Source organism: Euprymna scolopes, chromosome 5 (genome assembly GCF_053919585.1).
Source record: "Euprymna scolopes isolate OS-2025 chromosome 5, ASM5391958v1, whole genome shotgun sequence".
Taxonomy (NCBI): Eukaryota; Metazoa; Mollusca; class Cephalopoda; order Sepiida; family Sepiolidae; genus Euprymna; species Euprymna scolopes.
In genome coordinates, this window is record NC_136486.1 from 118,211,966 (window position 1) to 118,235,706 (window position 23,741).

General features: G+C 31.3%; 1 protein-coding gene across 2 annotated transcripts in view; it reads right to left on the reverse strand.

Moving 5' to 3' along the window:
• Nucleotides 1-23,741, reverse strand: part of LOC145276965 (protein O-linked-mannose beta-1,2-N-acetylglucosaminyltransferase 1-like) — a 260,297-nt gene that overhangs the window by 215,654 nt on the left and 20,902 nt on the right. For both annotated transcript variants that reach the window (XM_080128508.1, XM_080128507.1), the window contains exons 3-4: nucleotides 16,221-16,295; nucleotides 9,843-9,884 (exon numbers count right to left, since the gene is read on the reverse strand). In XM_080128508.1, coding sequence (XP_079984634.1) covers nucleotides 9,843-9,884; nucleotides 16,221-16,295 — 117 coding nt within the window. The remainder of the gene's footprint in view (nucleotides 1-9,842; nucleotides 9,885-16,220; nucleotides 16,296-23,741) is intronic.

Below are 23,741 nucleotides of genomic sequence, written 5' to 3' on the forward strand. Positions count from 1 at the left end.
AGACTAGAATAGACATTTTCTAGTTATTTTGATTAAGTATGAATATTTTGCAACGGTTTTTAATGACATTATGCCTAATTTGTTTTTGATGTCATTTTTTTATATTGTTGCAAATAAATATTTCAAAATAGTAGGAGAAGGAATGGTTGACCCACTCAAACAAGACCGATGATGAGGGGAGGTTCTGTCATGATTTCTCCATTGCTTATGACCTCACTCAGATTGTTCACGAACCCATCCGTGTGCCCGATAATGACGGCCAGTATGCGAGTCTACTAGACCTTTTTCTCACAACTTGTCCTGAACTATGTTCAGTTTCTGTTCTGTCTCCTCTTGGATCTTCCGACCACTCTGTTGTATCAATTAAGATAAAGATGAAATGTAATAAGTCCCCAGACGTACCTCGCCATCGTACAGTATATCGATACACTAAGGCTGACTGGGATAGCTTCTGTACATTTATATCGGATCTACCTCTGCGTTCCATGTTTAAAAAGGATGTGTCCTCTATAGCATCAGACCTGACGGAATGGTTAATTGTAGGTATAGACCATTTCATACCCTCAAAAAAGTTCCAGCAAAAACCTAACAGCCAGCCATGGTTCTCTCCAGAATGTGTTCCTGCCATTGCGCACAGAAATCACTTTTTCCACTGCTTCCAATGTAATAGATGTATGGAAACTAAAGCCGCTTTCAGGACAGCCAGCAACCATTAAGAAAGTAATAAAGAATGCAAGAGAATTGTATGCTCAATCCGTCAAGTCCAAAGTAGCTGAGCAGCGGCTTGGTTCCCACCAGTTTTGGCGAATAGCAAACAGAATCCTGAACAGAAGCGTGTGCTCTATCCAACTATCATCAATGGACCTGAGGTAATGTCGTCAGCATTAGTCAAAGCCAAACTCTTTGCCAAGAACTTTGCAGCTAATTCTACCCTTTGCGACCAAGGCCGCCAACCCCCAATATTTCCTGCTGTATCAGAAAACACGCTATGGAATCTGTGTTAAATACAGAAGTAATCAACCATCTCAGCAAAAATAACCTTCTTAGTGACACTCAATATGGTTTCCGTTCTGCTAGATCTACAGCAGCTCTGCTTACAGTTATATCTCATAGGATTAGCAAATCTCTCGACGGAGGCAACCTTTCTAGGGCAATTGCTCTTGACATATCTAAGGTCTTTGATAGGGTATAGCATAAAGGTTTACTTCACAAGATCTCTAGCTATGGTATAGCTGGAAATGTCTTCTCAATTATTAAATCATTTCTTTCTGATAGGTTCATAAAAGTAGTAGTTGAGGGGCAAAAATCAGAAGCTCACAGTATTAATGCTGGTGTCCATCAGGGGTCCATCCTTGACCCAACTCTTTTCCTGATCTACATTAATGATCTTCCAAATTACATCCTTACATCATTTGTAGACATTTATGCTGATCACACTACCATTTATGGTAGCACATCTAAGACAGTAAACGACCAAGTTCTCTCCAATTCTCTCTCTTCTGATCTTGAGCACGTGGCACAATGGGGAAAGGAGTGGCTGGTTACTTTTAATGCATCTAAAACAAAGCTTTTCTCTTTACATCATTAACATTCTGATCCACATCTGGCATCAATTAAAATGAATGGCTCTCGTCTTCAGGAGGCCTCAAGTTTTGACAGGCTTCTGGGCTTGACCATTACTTCTGATCTTAAATGGAACACGTACATCAAATCTGTTGCCAAGGTCGCTGGAAAAATGGTGGGATCTTTCTATTGATCCAGTAAATATCTCACTGCTGATGCAATTCTCTATCTATATAAGAGCCAGGTACGTCCAAGGATGGAATACTGTTGCCACATCTGGGCAGGAGCTACTAGAAAGGACTTGTCCTGCCTTGATAGAGTTCAAAATAGACTTCATAGCCTCGTAGGAGATGTCCTTTTCTCTTCCCTGCAACCTCTATCTCACAGAAGAGATGTTGCAAGTTTGTCTCTGATGTATCGTTATTTTCATGGAAAGTGTTCGACTCAGCTTCAGTCTATGGTCCCCCCTCACCAAACTTTCACAAGAAACACTCGTCAAGCTGAAAACATTATCAATAATTCCCCCCACTCTTTATCTGTGCCTAAACCTAAACGTAGATTTCATAAACAAAGCTTCTTTCTTAGAACTGCACGTTTGTGGAATTGTCTTCTGTTTTCCAGCTGACTACAATATGGTTGTCTTCAATAAGTTCTTGAGCCGTTCCATATAAGTTAACATATCTACCGAATTTTCATTACTAATGATTACTATATTGTTCAATTTCTATGGTACACTTTTTAACCCTTATCCTTGAGTGGCCTCTTGGCCTTGATAATGTGGTGATGCCTGTGTAAAAAAAAAAAAAAGGAAGAGGTAGTAAAATGCATTTAAAAATAAATTACAATTTTATTTCCAAAGTAAAAAATAAAAGAATCAATTTGTAATTGTATTTGTAAACTAATCTATTATCCAGCTCTTTATTACTCTTTTCAAGTGATTTTTTTTTCTTCTTCTTTTTGGTTTTGCTTGCTGATTAGGCTACAATTGCTTTCTATTTAAACATAGTAAATACAGGTTTGTGATTGGATTGGATTTATTGTTCATGTATAGTTTGTGCTAGACAAATTACAATCACTCTTCCAAAATAAATAATTTATGTTTTATGATAATTTATGAAGCATAAAGAAATAGTGTTGGTAACATTTTTTTTTTTTTAAATTAGACAAAACTGTATTTTTTTTTTTTAATATTTTCAAATTTTTGAGATAAAGATTGAGAATTTGTATTATTTGGATGACTGTTCTCAACTTAAGTGTTATTTTTATGTTTTAGTTGATGTAACTTTCAAATTTCTTCAAGAAAGGGTTCCATTCAAATTCTTTGCAGATTCACAAGTTTGACAGAAAGATTCCAAAGTTTTATAAGAGACACCTGAAGAAGGTCAGAGATTACATTGACCAAAACGTTGTTGAAATAACAATCAAGATGAGAGGAGTGATATAAATAATACAAACAAAAAAGAAACAATGATTTTATGCATCATTTGAATTATACAGACTATTGTTCTCATATTCCATCCAATATAACTTCAGACATTACTCAGGTTTGTTTCGTTAAATATAAATAGTCAATCCTCATCTAAAAAAATTTCCAAAACATAATAATGGTTTTATGAACTAATAACTTCGCAAATAGTGCCAAGCAGCATTATTAGGATTTCTATAAAACTTATGGGAACTATAAAATGTATTTCAAATTACTATCAAGGTTAATTACTGTTACATTTGTTGGTGGATGTAAAATTCTTCCATTCTTATGATTTCAGAAGAACCAGAGGTGGGCTGCTTTCTCAATCAGGATTCTTGTACATTAGAATGGACTTCAAGAATATGTAGTCAAAGCACAAGCCATGCAGCAATTCAAAGTGAAAATGAACAGGCGTTGGACTACTCTATCGCCTTCTGTATGAATTTCTAGTTTTTGCTTTATATGGGAACTGAAGAATGTTTATTTTACTTTTTGCCAAATTCATTGGATACTTATGCAGAATACAAACTGTGCTGAAATAATAATATTATCGTTTAGAAACTCATACTTAACATAGAGGGGATAACTATTCTATACTTTCTCCAAACAATTTAATATACAAATGATACTGTAAAACTTGAATTAAACTTGACAATCCTATCTAAAACCTTGCACCGTTTGTATTCTGCATAAATATCATTCATTGACTTGATTATGGAATTGAACTGAAAAAGTGCTGGTAGGAGTACTTTTTTTTTACTCAAAGAAATAAAAAAAAAACTCCTACTTCCTCTTAATATCATTAACAAAAAAATAAAATATCCAGATATTGTATCTTAATGAATTTGATGAAAAGCACATTTAGAGTAAATTTATATTTTCCTCTTAGCAAACTACAATTGTTTTTCATATTTTCTGAAAATCTGAAATTACCTACAATGTAATAAGCAATATATCTACATGAGCTATGGAAAAATATATGAAAGTAAGAAATAGAAAATGAATAGCAAAATGAAATGCGGAAATAAGACAACCATGCACTTCGGTGGAGTAAAACCTTACCAGCCAGATGCTCAGGAGCTTTGGGACAAATAAGAAAAAAAAATGAAAGACAAATTGGTATGAAAAAAAAAACAAAAGTCAATAAAAGTGGGAAATGAGCTAGAAGACAAATGAACAGCAAAAAAAAAAAACAAAAAACAAATGCATCAAAATGTGAAATCTAAATGAGCAGGTAATGGAAAAATATTTCCAAACTCGATTTTTGATTATCGTTTTATTTTGTTTGAAATATTTCTGACAAATATGAAATAATTCTTCCTTAAACACATAACCAACATGTGTGATTACACACACATGATCAACACATGTAGCCACACATGTACATGACCAACACACAAGTAGACACACACCTGGCAAATACACCCGATGAAGAAAGTGCAAGAGAGATGGAAACAATTGCACTTAAAGGAACGGCTGGAATCTTAAAACGATTTCTTGGTTGGAGTGTTTAAAATAGTGTGTGAATGTCAGGTATCCCCAATTAAAATAAAATAAGAAAATTTGGCACCTGTGCACTACTTTCATGGGGTAACTCTTGGTTTCAGGTTAGATAGCGCACAACAGGAGCAGACAAGTGCACATCAAGGGCTTATGAAAATAAACCTATTTTGTGTTAAATCATGTATGATGTGCTATTACTTTGCAGTGAATAAAATATTTTTTTTACTTATTTTGTGTTAAAAACTCTCTATTTTGTGTTATTATGAAAACGCGGCAGAAGAAAGTCACTGTTGCAAGAAAACAATCATAAACCATGCTTGCAGTTTGCTACAAGTCAGGTGGGAAGCATAGCAAACATGTGGACCAAACTACTCTAATAAAATGAGATCAAAATTGTGACTTTAATCTTAATGCCAAATGCTGCACATGATAGAAACCTATAATTGTTCATCACTTTTTGTGGAATAAGTTTGGACAAAATACAACTCTAGGACAATCCAAAGGTCCTGAAATATAATGGCTGAACGGACCAAGAGCTGCTCATCTCCAACCAACACCACTTCGAACAAATATCTATTAACATGAATAACTCTAGCAACAAATGATGTTGATGCTAAAGACATTCCAATTTAATACATAAACAGTCGAATCATTCACCTTATATGGAGATAGAAATGAAGAATCAATGATAAGCCAGGCGTTTTCAGTTCTAATCAATTTTTTTTAATATTTAAAACTACAGTACATTACACATTTTGGCATTCAAAGCTTTTATGGCACAGGAAATCCGTTGTTATACATAACAGAGGGATCGACTTTGCATATTGCAACCCTAAGTAGATTACCTCCAACTCATGAAGCATGGTGATAACATCATTATTCAATGAGAATGCCATCCCTTAGAATGGACAGGAAAGTTGATCAGAGTTGATGTGAACATAGAATAAAATACAGGTAAATCCTCAAAAAACAATACCATTAGGTCCAAGAAAAACAGGGATCGAAACAGTGGGTCAGAAGAGATACAATGGCATAATTTAAAAGCAAAGCACATTAATATGTTAAAACGGGACAGTGAAAATCCAGACCTACATCAAATTGTGGATCTGTAGGAAGACTTAAAAACTGCTGTTAACAATCCCTATCAGATATGATTAACTTTCAAAAAAGAAGAGGGAAGCAATTCCAGGGTTTAAATGTGCAATTCTGCTAGGGACATACCCAGAAAAACTTGCTGTCATTGTAAATGAATTACACCTGCAGAAAAATAAAATAAACACAGCAAATAGTGACTGTTGGTAATTTCTGGTGTTGAAATGATTTATGGGCATCAAAAATCGTAAAAATTAGAACTTTTTGAGTTATCAGAAATGGCATCAGAAAAAATTGCGTCTATTTCTCAATGTCAAAAACGATTCCTTATCTCTTTTTATTGGACTTTGTTAAAAACAAAATCCTTCAGTGCTGGTAATAATAATAAGATAAATATTTATTGCTTTTAAACTAGCAGTAAAACTAAAATCTATAGATCATCATCACAAGTGTTTTTTTTTTTACATTTGAGAAAATATATGCACATTTAACATTAGTTTTTACGGTAATCAAGGGAAAATATTGGAATCATCCCAATCACTAGTAATGTCCTTACACTTTTCAAGACTACATTTTCTATCACACACACACACACGCCTTGAGTGTCTATAAGATGATAGTGTGTACACCTTTTGTCACATATTACAGAAAGCAAACTGAGCATGCACGGTCCTCCTCCACAAATTTATTTTCACCATGACCAATGTTCGTGCAAATTTTTTTTTTAAAGTGTGAACAAACAAATAGATGAAAGATTTGGGGGCAATTTTACCATTACAATGGCCCTTAGGAAAAATTTACTTTTCCCATGACTAATGTTTGTGCAAAAAAATTTTTTTTTTTTAAATCCAAGGAGTGATTATTGAGAAAAATGTGAAAGGATGAACAGGAGTGAATTATTAGGTCCAATCCTTCCTTTGTTAAGGGACTAAAAATGTTTCACAAGTGTTTGAACTAATATTCATAGAAAAATGGTGGATTACATCAGCAATTTAATTTTGTTTATGCAAATTATTATAATTTCTGATAGCTTAAAGAAAAAATATGCAATAGTGATTTTTTATTTGGAATGGAGAATTTTTTTCCAGAGTTAATTGCAGATTATAGGTGGTGTCTTACTTGCTATTTGCTTTCTCACCTCTCACTACTTGAATTGATTTTGTCCGGGTGCTAGAAAAATGCACGTTTTTTACTCGCCAATTTTTGCGTGATGGCACAGATTTATATTTATTCATATGCAGATACACATTGGTATTTATTATAGAGTAAAGGATACACCAACTCCCTTATCGAAAAGATTAACTTTGACACATATTTTATCAAAGCTCAATCGCAGACATTTTACTAAACAAGAGATCACTCTACAGAAATAGCTTTTTCAAATAACATAAATTCCTGTGGACAATATGTGTATACTCAACAAGATCTACAATAAAAATGACACTACAGATTTCTACACCTTTTATAACATGAAGAAATCTAGAAACATTCAGTTTTAAGTCTTTTTGGTCAGTTCTTTTTGTGTGTAATTATTTAATCTTTTGCAATTAGATTCTTCAGTGTCTAACATAACTAATAGGTTCCAATATGGCTGTACTTTTTGCGGAAGTAATTAATGCAAAAATAATTCTAATTATAAATAATAGGTTCTAATATGGCTGGACTTTTTGCAGAACTAATTAATGCAAAAATAATTCTAATTGTAAATAATAGGTTCCAATATGGTTGAACTTTTGGGGGAGGTAATTAATACAAAAACAATTCTAATTGTAAATAATAGGTTCCAATATGGCTGAACTTTTTTTTTGGGGGGGGGGGTAATTAATGCACAAAATAATTCTAATTGTAAATAATAGGTTCCAATATGGCTGAACTTTTTTTTGGGGGGGGGGTAATTAATGCACAAAATAATTCTAATTGTAAATAATAGGTTCCAATATGGCTGAACTTTTTGGGGGAGGTAATTAATGCAAAAATACTTCTAATTGTAAATAATAGGTTCCAATATGGCTGAACTTTTTGGGGGAGGTAATTAATGCAAAAACAATTCTAATTGTAAATAATAGGTTCCAATATGGCTGAACTTTTGGGGGGAGGTAATTAATGCAAAAACAATTCTAATTGTAAATAATAGGTTCCAATATGGCTGAACTTTTTGTGAGAGGTAATTAATGCAAAAACAATTCTAATTGTAAATAATAGGTTCCAATATGGTTGAACTTTTTTTGGGAGGTAATTAATGCAAAAACAATTCTAATTGTAAATAATAGGTTCCAATATGGCTGAACTATTTTTGGGTGGTGGGGTAATTAATGCAAAAACAATTCTAATTGTAAATAATAGGTTCCAATATGGTTGAACTTTTTTGGGGAGGTAATTAATGCAAAAACAATTCTAATTGTAAATAATAGGTTCCAATATGGTTGAACTTTTTTGGGGAGGTAATTAATGCAAAAACAATTCTAATTATAAATAATAGGTTCCAATATGGTTGAACTTTTTTTGGGAGGTAATTAATGCAAAAACAATTCTAATTGTAAATAATAGGTTCCAATATGGCTGAACTATTTTTGGGTGGTGGGGTAATTAATGCAAAAACAATACTAATTGTAAATTATGGGTTATGGTTGAACTTTATTTTTTTTTTGGTGGGGGGGGGAGTAATTAATGCAAAAACAAGTCTAATTTTAAAGGTCTCATTCGAGACAAATTCTTAGCTGGACCGCAGATGTTCATACATTTCATTTCATAATAGAATGGGTAGGTTAACTAGTAGAAGAGTTAGATAGTCTATATTAGTGAAAAGCGGTAGATGAGAGATCAGAACAGATCAGGAAGTAAATCCTAACTGGGTAAGGCAGACATTGAGAAAGTTATATGTGAACATGAGAGAGAATTCTTGTAGGTCGAGGTCGCTTTTAATGTGGGGGAAAACCAGCTCCTCCAAAAAGGGTGCACTCTGGTAGTATCCAAATAAATAATAATTGTCTCAGTATGAAGGGTTTCCCCTACATTGATCAAGGACCAATTGCATAACAGATACTACCCGGCCAGGTGTTTCGTTTTACTTATACAAAAAAGACAAACAAACAGCCGACATAACGGCACAGTGGAAATTTTGATTAACTCGATCAAAGAAAAAAAAAACAGATACAAACGATGTTCGTTTGCGAATGTGAGATATTATGATCTAGGAAGTATGCAAAAATTTATCCCGGAATCTAACCGACGCAAGAACCCCCAGCCAAAAAGCTTTCGTGGACAGACACAAACGCTCGTGCCCATTTTGACCTTTATATAATAGACGATTAAGCAGTAAATAAACAAATAAATAAAACTTACTTCCCCCAAATACAAAATTTCCATTTAATCATGAATGAAAACAAAAATATTTCTGATTCTAAAAAATGTAAAAAGACTGAGTCAAAAGCAATGAAATTTTTGCATATTGCAATATTCTTATAAAAAAAAATTTAAAAAAAAAACAAAAAAAAAAACAAAACAAATATTTGGCATTTATCCATCATATTAGTGAGATTTGAAAATCGAAATATTGAATTTCACATCAAGCCAATAGTATCTTATTAATTGTCATGTGACAGAAATGGGCATATCCAAAAATTAGGTAAAACATTAAGATAGAAAATTAATTATTAATGAAAATGTTTTTGAAGACAATTAGCAAACATTAAGTTTTGTTAAATTGGCTTCAGATTTTAAGTTTTCAGAAAATAATTACTTCCCCTGCTATGATTCTAACTCTCCACTTTCTTTTTTTCTTTTAGAAAAACTCAATTTTAGTTTATTGCCTTCAAAAAAATATTTTTATTAATAATTAATTTTCTATTTGAAATTAAGTATATACCATTGATTTTACTTAGAATTTTGATATTTGGATTTTTACGATTATCATGAATATTTTGTAGTGCTAGCTATTTTTAGTTAATGAATGTAATTTTTATTCACTTTTATTTTGTGGTATTCTTTAATTTTTACATGTGTAGTGTAAGATATTAATGTTGGTTATATTTTCAAAGTACAGGGAAAGAAGGGATTTAACTAAAAAAAGAAATAGAAACAAGAAAAACTATTAAGCACATAGTTACCAACAGAATAGAAATTAAGTTTTTAACATTTCCTCCTAAAAAATGAAAATTTACTGTTAGCTTGAGTGATAAAAAATGTGAGAAATAATAAACAAATTCTGAGTTGTTACCTGTGATGTTTGAATGTGAGATATCCCAAACCTGGCGTTTTCCTGTAAAATAAATTAATTATCTTCATCAGTAAATAAGATTAATATAGTGATATACAATCACAATGAAAATATATTTTATTTAAGACTTTTGGGAATTTTAAAATATTAATACCGCTGTTTAGAATTTTTAAATATTAATACCGCTGATCGGAATTTAAAAAATTAATACCCATAATAAAAATAAAATAAAATTAATACCCAGTATTAAAATAAAATAAAATTAATACCCAGGATTAAAATAAAATTAAATTAATACCCACGATTAAAATAAAATTAAATTAATACCCACGATTAAAATAAAATTAAATTAATACCCACGATTAAAATAAAATTAAATTAATACCCACGATTAAAATAAAATTAAATTAATACCCACGATTAAAATAAAATTAAATTAATACCCACGATTAAAATAAAATTAAATTAATACCCACGATTAAAATAAAATTAAATTAATACCCACGATTAAAATAAAATTAAATTAATACCCACGATTAAAATAAAATTAAATTAATACCCACGATTAAAATAAAATTAAATTAATACCCACGATTAAAATAAAATTAAATTAATACCCACGATTAAAATAAAATTAAATTAATACCCATGATTAAAATAAAATTAAATTAATACCCATGATTAAAATAAAATTAAATTAATACTCATGATTAAAATAAAAAATAACATTAATACCATGATTAAAATAAAATAAAATCAATAGCCATGATTAAAATAAAATTAAATTAATACCCAGGATTAAAATAAAAATAAGATTAATACCCATGATTAAAATAAAAATAAGATTAATACCCATGATTAAAATAAAAAATAAGATTAATACCCATGATTAAAATAAAAATAAAATTAATACTCATGATTGAAATAAAAATAAAATTAATACTCATGATTGAAATAAAAATAAAATTAATACTCATGATTGAAATAAAAATAAAATTAATACTCATGATTGAAATAAAAATAAAATTAATACCCATGATTGAAATAAAAATAAAATTAATACCCATAATTGAAATAAAAATAAAATTAATACCCATGATTAAAATAAAATTAAATTAATACCCATGATTAAAATAAAATTAAATTAATACCCATGATTAAAATAAAATTAATACCCATGATTAAAATAAAATTAATACCCATGATTAAAATAAAATTAATACTCATGATTAAAATAAAATTAATACTCATGAATAAAATTAATACCCATGATTAAAATAAAATTAATACCCATGATTAAAATTAATACCCATGATTAAAATAAAATTAATACCCATGATTAAAATAAAATTAATACCCATGAATAAAATAAAATTAATACCCATGATTAAAATAAAATTAATACCCATGATTAAAATTAATACCCATGATTAAAATTAATACCCATGATTAAAATTAATACCCATGATTAAAATTAAATTAATACCCATGATTAAAATAAAATTAATACCCATGAATAAAATTAATACCCATGATTAAAATAAAATTAATTCCCATGAATAAAATTAATACCCATGATTAAAATAAAATTAATACCCATGATTAAAATTAATACCCATGATTAAAATAAAATTAATACCCATGATTAAAATAAAATTAATACCCATGAATAAAATTAATACCCATGATTAAAATAAAATAAAATCAATAGCCATGAATAAAATAAAAATAAAATTAATACCCATGATTAAAATTAATACCCATGATTAAAATAAAATTAAATTAATACCCATGATTAAAATAAAAATAAGATTAATACCCATGATTAAAATAAAAAATAAGATTAATACCCATGATTAAAATAAAAATAAAATTAATACTCATGATTGAAATAAAAATAAAATTAATACTCATGATTGAAATAAAAATAAAATTAATACCCATGATTGAAATAAAAATAAAATTAATACCCATGATTGAAATAAAAATAAAATTAATACTCATGATTGAAATAAAAATAAAATTAATACCAATGATTGAAATAAAAATAAAATTAATACGTATGATTAAAATAAAAATAAAATCAATACCCATGATTGAAATAAAAATAAAATCAATACCCATGATTGAAGTAAAAAAATTATCCCCAATTAAAAAAAAATACCTCTGATTGAAAGTTTTAAACATCAGCGAAATTCTTTGTTATAATAAAATTTTCATATTTATCAATTAATAAATAAATACTAAGAAATGTATTTGCTTTATTAAAAAAAACATGTATCAGTTCCACAGTCATAATACAATCATCCCAGGGATTATTTCCCCAATCATAAAAAGGGTAGTGATTGTATATGGTTGTATATTTTTAATTGCACATATGTTCTTAAACAACATTTCAAATTAAACAGGATATATTCATCACAACTGCAAATATTATACAATAAGTGGTTCAGATGAAAGTTCAGCTAATAATTATGCTGAAGACTAAGCACACATTCTTTCCTCAGTTAAAGGTCAACATAACTTCGCTTCCAGGCAGAAAGGCTGTATTTCATAGTAAAAAAAAAAAGTTCTGAGTGAGAATGTTTTTTCGTAATAACAGAATTAATTTCCTGTCATTTATTTTGCACTCTCATATTTTATGATGTGGAATTCATACTAAGCAAAGCCAAAACAATTGATGAAAGAAGAAAATATGCGTTCAACAAAAAAATATCAAAAAGCGTATTTTTTAATAATGTAACATTAAAACTACAAAAACATAAAGCATATACACGAAGGTGTTTGATTTTAAAATATTCATGCAATATCGAGTTTAAAGGAATGCATAATAGAAAATTATGTACGAGTGAAATATTAATTGACTTAGTAGATGTGTCTGTATTATTATATGTTATTATCTCTAGTAGTTCACAAGCTCATGCAGGTCCATAAGGAAAAAGAGTGAGGGTTGTTCATCGAGGATTGAACCCAAAGCATTCTGCTTGCAAGATAGAATCTTGTTATTTTTTGTACAGCAACAATAGTTCACTTATGCAAATGAGTTTTCTTTTGCATAAGCAAATTCAAATTGAGATAAAATAAGGAGGAAGTTCCCTCCCAGTGCAGAATACTCGGCCTTACTTTTGTCAGGTACTTATTAACAAGATTCATGTTTTGGAAAATTGTTAATTACAATTTGAGAGTCAGACATTCTAAGAGTTGCTATCATCATTTTTGGGGGAGGTTGTTAATACAAGTCAAGAGTCAGATTCTTTATCATGTTTTTCGTATATGCATGTTTTCAAATTTTTGCTATGTCAGTTTTTATGTGTATCCATATACTAAACATTCAGTGTCAAAGAAGAATGTGTTCAGTTTTTTTTAATATTCATAAAAGCTGTTTAATTTATTTTCTTTTTATTGCATATCAACATTTTTGGTTATTTAATGCAAGTAAAACAATTACTATCAGAAACGATGTATTGTATATGCTTAATTGAATACAAGTTGCTATTTTTAGCCATTGCTAGAGTGAAATTGATGACTCATACTTTTCCTAAGAGCATTAGTATTTAATGGAACAGAAAAGATTGGGTTGGATTTAATCCTTTGATAGTGTCGATTGAAGCAGTATTCAGTCTAACTATAAGAATTTAGAAAGAAATGGTACTGGAAGCTGTGAATAAGATAAAGAGTAAGGATGTAGGATGCTCGGGCATTGTTGCAAAAATATTGAAGACTGTAGGCAATATGGCATTGAGATGGTCACAGATTTGACAAATCAGATTATAAAATTGATTGTCCTGAAAGACAGAGCTTTGTTAAGTCCTACAAGAATAAAAGATAATAGGAGAAATACAGAAGCTTTAAGTTGATAGATCAACTCCTGAAAGTGATTGAAAGAATAATTGAGCAACGAATACCGAGTTGGGTAAGCATAGATAAAATTCAGTTTGGTTTTATGTCTAGACAAAGTACTACTGGGGATATATATATTCTGAAACAGGCAAGAAAAGTAACTTAATGATAAAAATCTGTATCTTGTCTTTTTTTTATTGGAGAGAATGCCAAAAGAAGTTGTTTGGTGGGCCTCACATAAACCAGGGGCAAATGAGTGGTTGATGATGGTTGTTAAAGCAATGTACAGAAATGCTAAAAATGATATTAGAATTAACAGTCTATTAAGTGACAGTTTTTCATGTTAAAGTAAGAGTACATAAAGGTTCTCAGTGGAATCTGTTACTTTTCATTCATTAGAAGCATTGTCCAGGGATTTTGATATGGATTGTTTAGAAAAGATGTTGTATGCTGGTGATCAAGTACTTTTCTGATAAATTTGAAGAAATTCTATGAAAAGTAAAGTTCAGAGAGTGAATGTTACCAAAACTAAAGCGATGATCAATGATTGTACTGTTGGAAAGCAGTCAAAAAGAGGAAAAGGTTCAGTTTAATAGACACATTCTAATCCCAGGGTTAAATGGCTTCTCAGTTGCAAAAAAACAAATAGTTGATTAGTCAATTAATTAAGTTATTAGTCAGATAAATATTAAAAATAATAATTGATGAGAAACTATATTGAGATAGTAGGAAGTATTATATATTTAATGATGGCTACGAGATCCGATATATGTTACACAGTAACAAAATTATCACAAAATTTATCAAAACTAATGATTAAAGATTAATACAGAGTAAAATTCTTCATTATCTAAAAAGGAACTAAAAAAAAAAACAATCATTAGTATTTAAAAAATCTACAAGTCCCCTAAAATTAGAGGGATTTTCAGATTCAGAAGGTGGAAACGATTACGATGAAAAAAGTATAACTGGATATTGTTTCAGACTATCAAAAGATGGGTCTACTCGAAAAAGCAACAGATTGTGGTTCTTTCTGCTTATAAAGCCGAATTTGTTGCACTTTCAAATTCTGCACAACAAGTGTTATATCTATATTCCAAAGACTGTTTTAGAACCAGAATTAACTAAAGCTCCCATAGTAATTGTAATAACCAAGCAAGCATAGTCTTAGCACAGAATCCAGTAATTCACTAAAAGATCCAATATTTTTATGGAACAATTCTGATTTCTGGTTGGTTGTGAGAAGATTGCAGCTCTATTTGATTGGTCAATTTTTATCACCAGTGTCTATAAGTATAACCTTCAAATTTTCTTTAATTATATCCTCATTAAGTAAAAAGTATTGCAACAAAAATATAGTCAGTTGCAGTCACAAAGTTGGACCATAATGTAGTCAGATAATATAAGAGATGTTTTTAACTCTTTGAATATATTGGCCAAAACCCAAATCTTAACCAATCAAGCAATCAAATCCTCTTGCTGCTTTTCTTTCACTCACTCGCTCTTTCATCATAAAAAATAGAATGATCGATGCCTTACTCAAACCTAATTGTATTCATTGTGACTATTAACACAGACATATAAACCAACACTTTTACCTGATCTGTTGATGAAATAATTTGTATTCAATTAATTGTATACAGTGAATAAATTAAAATAGGCATAGTGTTTCATCATTGTATAACCCAAAATGATTTGCCCGTTCTAAAACATACAAAGCAAACCTCCGAAAATGTCTCTAAAAATAAAGTCACAATAAAGTTTGATAGCAATTTAAATTTTTATTCTTCATTCCACATCCATATTTTCATTGTCAACATATCTAAGTTCACATGAATTTTGTTTATGCTAGCTAATATCTTAATTTACACCCGGGCCCCCACTTCTTGTTTCAACCTCATCTGCTCCCACCCGTTCCATAGAAAAATGGATCCATATTTAAAAATTATAGATATGACTGAATTGCCATCATGTCCTATTCTTTTACATGTTTGATCGAGAGTTCTAGCAACCTGTCATAAACTATACTGTTAGCGCCAGTACATGAGGGAGGAAGAAAAGTGTCCAAAAAATGTAAAGATAATTATTAAAAGATGAGTATTCTTATATTACTAAATATTCTTTTGAACATAATTAAATAATTCCAAATTTTATTTAAAGTGCAGAACATGGAACTCTATAGATATAGCCATGTTGAAAGAATGGATGAAAATCCGCAGGTTACTAGATGTATAATTGTTGAAGTAACAAAGTCAATTGGTAGAGAAAGGCAAGGAAAACAGGCAGGAAGTGATAAGACTGGATTTGAGGGGGGGAAAAAGAGAAATAAAAATTTGACCAGAAAGAAGTTAGTTTGGAAATTGATTTTTAAAAGCTAACAAACACAGCATGTTAAACAGATGATGATGAAGGCTTTGTAGTTTCAACCACATTACTAAAATGTTTGTTTATGCTCTATCCTCTGACCTTTATCAAGTTTAGTTCATACTCTCTAGCCAAAATGTTGACAATAAATTCTCCATCCCAAATTATTCTTACCTTGCATAGCTTGGAAATTCAAGAAATAGAAGATGCCCACCATCAGAAGACCACAAACAAGAATTACTTTGACATCTGAAAAAAAAAAAAAGAAAAAAAAAATTTTAAACAAAAATAAAAGTCAGGGATTTATAGTTTAAAAAACGTAAACAATGCATTTAAAATTTCAGGTAATATAACTTGGTACATATCAAAGGCAATATTACCCCCTTGGTTATATAACAAAATATTTTTAAATTCAAAACCAGGATTGCAAAGATATAAGATCTCACTGAATACTACGATTTACAAAATTCCTACTCCAACTCCTAGAATTCCAATATATCCGGGTTCAATTCCTTTAAAGTTTCCTAATATTTAGAGTGTGCATACTTTGAAGATTAAAAAAAAATCAGACTTTGCTCTTAAGTCCAAATTCAATTCCTTCCAAAACCAGACTAATTCAGACTATTGATCTCTGGAAACTCTTTTATCATCAAAACCTGAAAATCTATTTGTTCTGTGCATATTGTTTTATATAAGACATTTTAGACTGATGATTTCAAAGACTATGTAGCTTATTGCCACACACGCACAGACACACATATATATATATATATATATATATATATATATATATATATATATATATATGCGAAACTTACTTTGACTTGCACTTATCAAACACAGTTCTTTTACTTTGCATTCGTCCCAAGTTATGACGAGGTCTGCAAGAACAAATTTTTGTGTCCATTTGGCATGATCACAGGCTTGGTCTGATTGAAGACCAGTTTTGCTGAGGTCCACTGTCATTGTACAATATGTTTGCCTATCTCATCACCAACCTTTGTTTTAATCACTTCCCAACAATTTCAAATTTAAAAGCGAGTTTCACAATGGTGGTGGTGGTGTTGTTCGGCATTAGCACATGTCCAAGCTATCTGATCTGACATTCCCTCATTTTGTCTTCAGTCGGTGTGATGTCATAGCTCTTTCAGATATTGTCATTACAGATGTGGTCAAGCAGTGTAACATCTGAGATCCAATCGAGCATTTTAGTTAACACAACAAAAAAACTCTCCAATCTGTTTGCCTTGTTATTGGCAAACACTCAGAGTTGCACAAGTGATGAGTCTCACAATAATTTGATAAATCTCATACTTTACATAATCAATTATCTTGCCGTTAAAAAAGATGGCAGTAGTGGTGCGGCATTATTAAACACAGATACTATTAATAAATGAGAAAATACTTTAGGAACTAAAATTGTAAAATTTATCATGAATCGAATTCTTATTGATTTTAAGTAATTAACAATTTGATTTTAAAGCTTTATCTTCATTTTAATCCATTTCGTAAGATGCAATATTAATATTAGTTTTTACAGAAAAAATAAATAAATTTGTGCAAATTCTGAAAAAAAAAAAAAAGAAAAGAAAGAAAATGCCCTTATTAGTGTATTCCTGCATGTGGGAGAGTTCAGTAAGCAGTGTATACATTGTGTGTAGAATTATATCTGGTTTCTGTAATTGTCACTCGAAAAGAGTGTTAGCAGTTTCATATAGTCCCTGCCTCTCAAAGATGGGAGAGAGATATGTTGTTGTGTCTTTACAGACTGTCTTCTGGTTCTTTGTGTCTTTATCCACTTTTCTGTTTCGGTGTTATTGTTTTGGTATTTATGCAAAATATGGACTGTGAAAAAATGTTATTCTTTACAAACCCATTCTTAATATAAGAAGGCGGGTCCTTTTGAACTATTCTGAGCTTTCATCCACAGAGTATCAATTTGAAATTCTAAATCTCCTTTCAAAAAAAATCAACGCATAATTTTTCTCAGAAGTATCAGTTTAAACTTTTTCAATTTTCTTTCAATATTCTTTTCAATTTAATTTCCAATTTAATTCACAGAAATTTCAGCTTAAATTTCTCACAGTTTTTCAATTTATCAATTCGTATTTATCTTCCTTCCCCGGGGGTGGGGGGCAATTGGTCAACTCTTTAATTATTGTTTATAAGAAATATTAACAACACGCAGACAATTTCATTCTTTTTTGTTTCAAAATCAGAATAATTAATTTAGAGACATCACGGGAGTTAACACTCCCGTGATGTCTCTAAATTAATTATTCTATCAAAACACACACTTTAATTACTTACAAGTTATTATCAACACAATTTCCAAATTAGAATTATTCACTTTAAATGCTTTGAATACAATTTAAAAAAAACCAGAGACAATCATTTCCAATGCATACTAGTTATTCTTAAGCATAATCTCAAGGTGACCAAAAAAGTTTGTAAAGTTAAAAAAAAAAAAATATCTGTGCTGTAGATTTCTTTTTTCTTCTTCTTCCTAAGTTATTTTTGAGTTCGTCTAGACTTTCTCTTTTTTTTCTGCTTTTTTCACCGGTCAGTCCTTTGTCACTGCAATCAAATTAACACAACGCTATTTGAAGCTACATAGTTGTTCAAACAAAGCCTTTTTCTTTGTCTTTAACAACCACTTCCTTGCTTATCAGTGGATGAGTGCTTTCACGAAGGGTGGGGTGGTGGATAGTCTTCTCCAGAGTCCAAACAGACTCCTAAACTCAACTCCAGATACCAGAAAAATTAACTTTTTTCTGTTCTGCAGCCCTTATAAATGGAGAAGTGACAGAAGTCGGGGCGAACCTGGTTTCCTCATTCAGCCACTCTTCGTCCAGCATGTCATAATCTGGTTCGCTCTGATTGGATAATTAGCCACCTCCCCTATGCACACTAATTAGTTAACTGCAGAAAGTTACCCACCAGCAATTCTCACAGACAGGTTGATTAACAGTGACCTTAAGTTCACCACTCTAGCCTCAATATAGCTAGATACTTCAAAATAATCGCGTTTACAGATATATTGTTTAATATCCTCAAAATTGTTCTTATTTCCTTTATAAAGAAAATGTATTTTAGATCAGCGATCAACCATGTTCTTTTTAACTAGCAAGGTTATCTGATATTACCCTGGGATTGTTTACATAAATAAAAAGCTCTAATTCGGGTGATCCTACTCCCCACCGCCTCTGGGGCAATTTTCGACCATAGCTCTAATTCAGTTCTCCTTGACCCCCTATCTGGGGGCAATCTCTGACCATCATAATTGGTTGGGTCACACAGATAGAGAAACTAGTTATATTTACAGAAAAAGTAGATAAAAATGCAGAGAGCAAGAGAGAGGAGAGAGAGAGAGGGATGAACGAACAAACAAAAAAGGACATGTTTTTTTTTTTTTTTACATAGGCGTCACCACTTATCAAGGCCGATAGGCCACTCAAGGATAAGCGTTAAAGAGTGTACAGTAGTCAAAAGGACAATATAGTAATCGATAGTAATGGAAGTTCGGTAAATTTCTTAAGTGGAACGGCTCATCAGAAACTTGTTCACGTTGGACTTGAAAACAACCATATTATAGACAGCTGGAAAGCAGGAAAACGGAAGACAATTCCACAGGCGTGCAGTTCTAAGAAAGAAGCTTTGATCGTGGAATCTATGTTTAGGTTTAGGCACAGATAAAGAGTGGGGAGAATTATTGATAGTGTTTTCAGCTAGTCGAGTGTTTCTTGTGAAAGTTTGGCGAGGGGGGACCATAGATTGAAGCTCAGTCGAACACTTTCCATGAAAATAACGATAAAGCAGGAACAACCTCGCAACATCTCTTCTGTGAGATAGAGGTTGCAGCGAAGAGAAAAGGACATCTCCCACCAGGCCACGGTCTATTTTGAACCTTATCAAGGCAGAACAAGTCTTTTCTAGCAACTCCTGCCCATATGTGGCAACAGTATTCCATCCTTGGACGTATCTGGCCCATATATAGAGAATTGCATCAGCAGTGAGATATCTACTGTATCGATAGAAAGATCCCACCATTTTTCCAGCGGCCTTGGCAACAGATTTGATGTACGTATTCCATTTAAGATCAGGAGTAAAGGTCAAGCCCAGAAGCCTGTCAAAACTTGAGGCCTCCCCAAGACGAGAGCCATTCATTTTAATTGATGCCAGATGGGGATCAGAACATTGATGATGTAAAGGTAGAAGCTTGGTTTTAGATGCATTAAAAGTAACCAGCCACTCCTTTCCCCATTGTACAACATGATCAAGATCAGAGGAGAGAAAATCGGAGAGAACTTGGTTGTTTACTGTCTTAGATGTGCTACCATAGATGGTAGTGTCGTCAGCAAAAATGTCTACGAATGATGTAAGGATGTGATTTGGAAGATCATTAATGTAGATCAGGAAAAGAGTTGCGCCCAGGATGGACCCCAGCATTTATATTGTGAGCTTCTGATTTTTGCCCAGCAACTGCTACTCTTATGAACCTATCAGAGAGAAAAGATTTAATAATTGAGAAGACATTTCCAGCTATACCATAGCTGGAGATCTTGTGAAGTATACCTTTATGCCATACCCTATCAAAGGCCTTTGATATGTCAAGAGCAATTGCCCTAGAAAGGTTGCCTCTGTCGAAAGATTCGCTAATCCTATGAGATATAACTGTAAGCACATCTGCTGTAGATCTAGCAGAACGGAAACCATATTGTGTGTCACTAAGAAGGTTATTTTTGCTGAGATGGTTGATTACTTCTCTATTTAACACAGATTCCAGCAACTTACTCATAACGCACAGGAGACTTATTGGCCTGTACTGAGAGGGGGATGAACGATCACCTGAATTCTTAAATACAGGGCATACTGATGAGATTTTCCAGGACATAGATAAACAGATGTACATAAAAATAAGCAGAAATGTAGGCAAACAGACATACAAACATATATGAATAAACAGAAGAAAATACAGAAAAAAGGTCATATTTAGAGAAAAAATAGAAATGCAGAGAAAAAGAAAAATACAAATATGAATAAACAGAGCAAAAAAAAAAAAAAACAAATACATGTAAAGACGAAAAAGAAAAAGGCCATTCAATCAAGTCAGTGTTCAGTTAAATAAATGCGGATATGAATAGAAAGAATCAGTTCTAGATGATTCTCAATAAAAGACTTAATAGCAGACAATTTAGAAAAGCTAAAAACTAATCACAGATGGCAGGAATCATCATGATGAATTATCTGGGATATTAACAGCCAAAATAGTGGAGTTGATGTTGTCCAGACAAATAGTAATTCTTACTGATTTTGATTTTCATGATAGATATTGATTACTGACTGGAAGTTCCACCTACACAGATTAATAGACTTTAAAACTACATCGATTACATTTTCTTACAGAGCGTTACTCACAATATGTAAAGAATAAGTCCTTGTTTACTTACTTCTACATAGAAGGAAAAGTCAGTTTTTTTTTTTTTTCATCGAGACTTAGATGTCATGGGATGGCATCATAATTGGTATTGGGATGACTAGTTGGGATCAGAAATTGGAACTTTTGGGATATCAGAATCGGAAAAATCTAAATCTAATTTCTTATTCCAAAAACGATTCTTTTAATTTTGTTTGCACGTTTTGTTTAAAACTTAATTTTCTATTGCAGTATAATAAATGTAAACTACAAGTAAAGCTAAAATTTATATTCGTATTATTTGGATTCATCGGACTACTATTCTTATCTTGAGTGTCATTTTCACAATGTTTCAGTCGATGTAACCACCGACCTTCTTCAGGTGTATCTTATAAACTCAGGAATGTTTCTGTTGAACTCGGGAATTTAAACGGAATTCTGAACAGAACCCTTTATTTACTTCACGGGGTAGCATGCTTTCGTTCAATCAGCCATTGAGAATTGAACCTGTGGACGACTGAAAAATACAATTGCAAAATATTTTACCTCTATCCAGTCATGGCTGAGGGAACAAGAGCATGCTACCCCCATGAAGTAAATAAATGGTTCCATTCAAATTTCTGTTTAAATTCCCGAGTTCAACAGAAACATTCCTAAGTTTGACAAAATACACCTGAAGAAGGTCGCAGGTTACATTGGTTGAAATGTTCAAGATGAGAACAGTAGTACAAATAATAAAAATAACCAAGACTCTTCTCAAAAGTTCAGAAACATAAAATTTATAGATCAAAACAAATTTAAGTAAAAATAGTACTCGGAAAATTGGTAAAAATGGCTCTACCAAGCGACAAATATAGATAAAAATCTAACGAGTTTATCAAAATATTAGATTTAATACATAAAGAGGGAACATCCACGTTTAAAAGTAGAGGAGGATTCTTTGTTGTATCACTGCCTCTCCTGCCTTCTATTCAGAAATTATACTGTTTTAGGCAATTTGGTAAATTTAGAACAAAAATTGTATCAAATTGTCTAAAACAGTATAATTTCTGAATAGAAGGCAGGAGAGGCAGTGATAAAATAAAGAATCCTCCTCTACTTTCAAACGTGGATGTTTCCTCTTTATGTATTAAATCCAATATTTTGATAAACTCGTGAGATTTTTATCTATATTTGTTGCTTGGTAGAGCCATTTTTAATATTTCATAATAGACATGGGCATCCCTCAAATGATAGCTAGAGAGAAGTCAGCTAGTTGTATTTGTTGTTTTTTTTTTTCGTTTTTGGTCTTTTCAAGAGAAATTCTATTTGGAAAATTGGTTGTTGAAAGAAATGTACATTGGGGATATCGTCAAGAGATTCAGCGACTTAAAATGAAAGAAGAATATCACAACAGCCAACAAAACTGGACAACAATCAGCAGACAACATTTAGGGCCTTTAGTCACATTCACATGAAAACAACAAGATTATATCTACGACTTGTCTTGCACAGTTTTTATCATCACCCAACCACCGAAACAATCAGTGGCCTACATGGTACTTTTGGAGATTTAAGAATTAGGATATACGTACTAGCGATGGAATGATTCCAATATTTTTCCCGATTCCGATACAATTACAGATTCCCGATTCCGATTCTTTATAAATCTCTAAATATTTAACTATAAAATTGTTATTTTGTCCTGATTACCATAAAAACACATCTTAAATGTGCCTTACTTTTCTCAAACGTAAAAAAACACTTGTGATGGGGTTATCTGGAGATTTTAGTCTTACTGGAAGTTATAATCAATAAATATTTATTACTAGCATGGGTGTCCTCCGGCGTTGCCCGGGTATTTGGAGGTGTATGTTGAGCAAAAAAAAGTGGTCAATTTTTTTAACTTTGACCCCTATTATGACCTCTTAAAATTTATTGTTTTGGGCTCAAATCAAGTTATTAAGTTAGATCCATGTCCAAGGAACCTATATCTAAAATTTCAAGTATTTAGACGCAAAATTGTCGGAGGAGTTTAGTAGAGTTCTCAAAGGTCAAATCGCCAAATTTCTGGCCGAAAACTGATCACATCGATTTTCCCAAATCTCAGTACCCTGTATATCAAATTTCGAGTCTGTAGACTAAAAATTGACAGAGTTATTGCATAGGGAAATGTACACATACAGATACACAGACACGTTCGCTTTTATAGATATATAAATTTTATTATTACTATCAGTGGCGGAAAATGTTTCTTAAACCAAAATTAAATAAAAAAAGATAATTTAAGGAATCAGTTT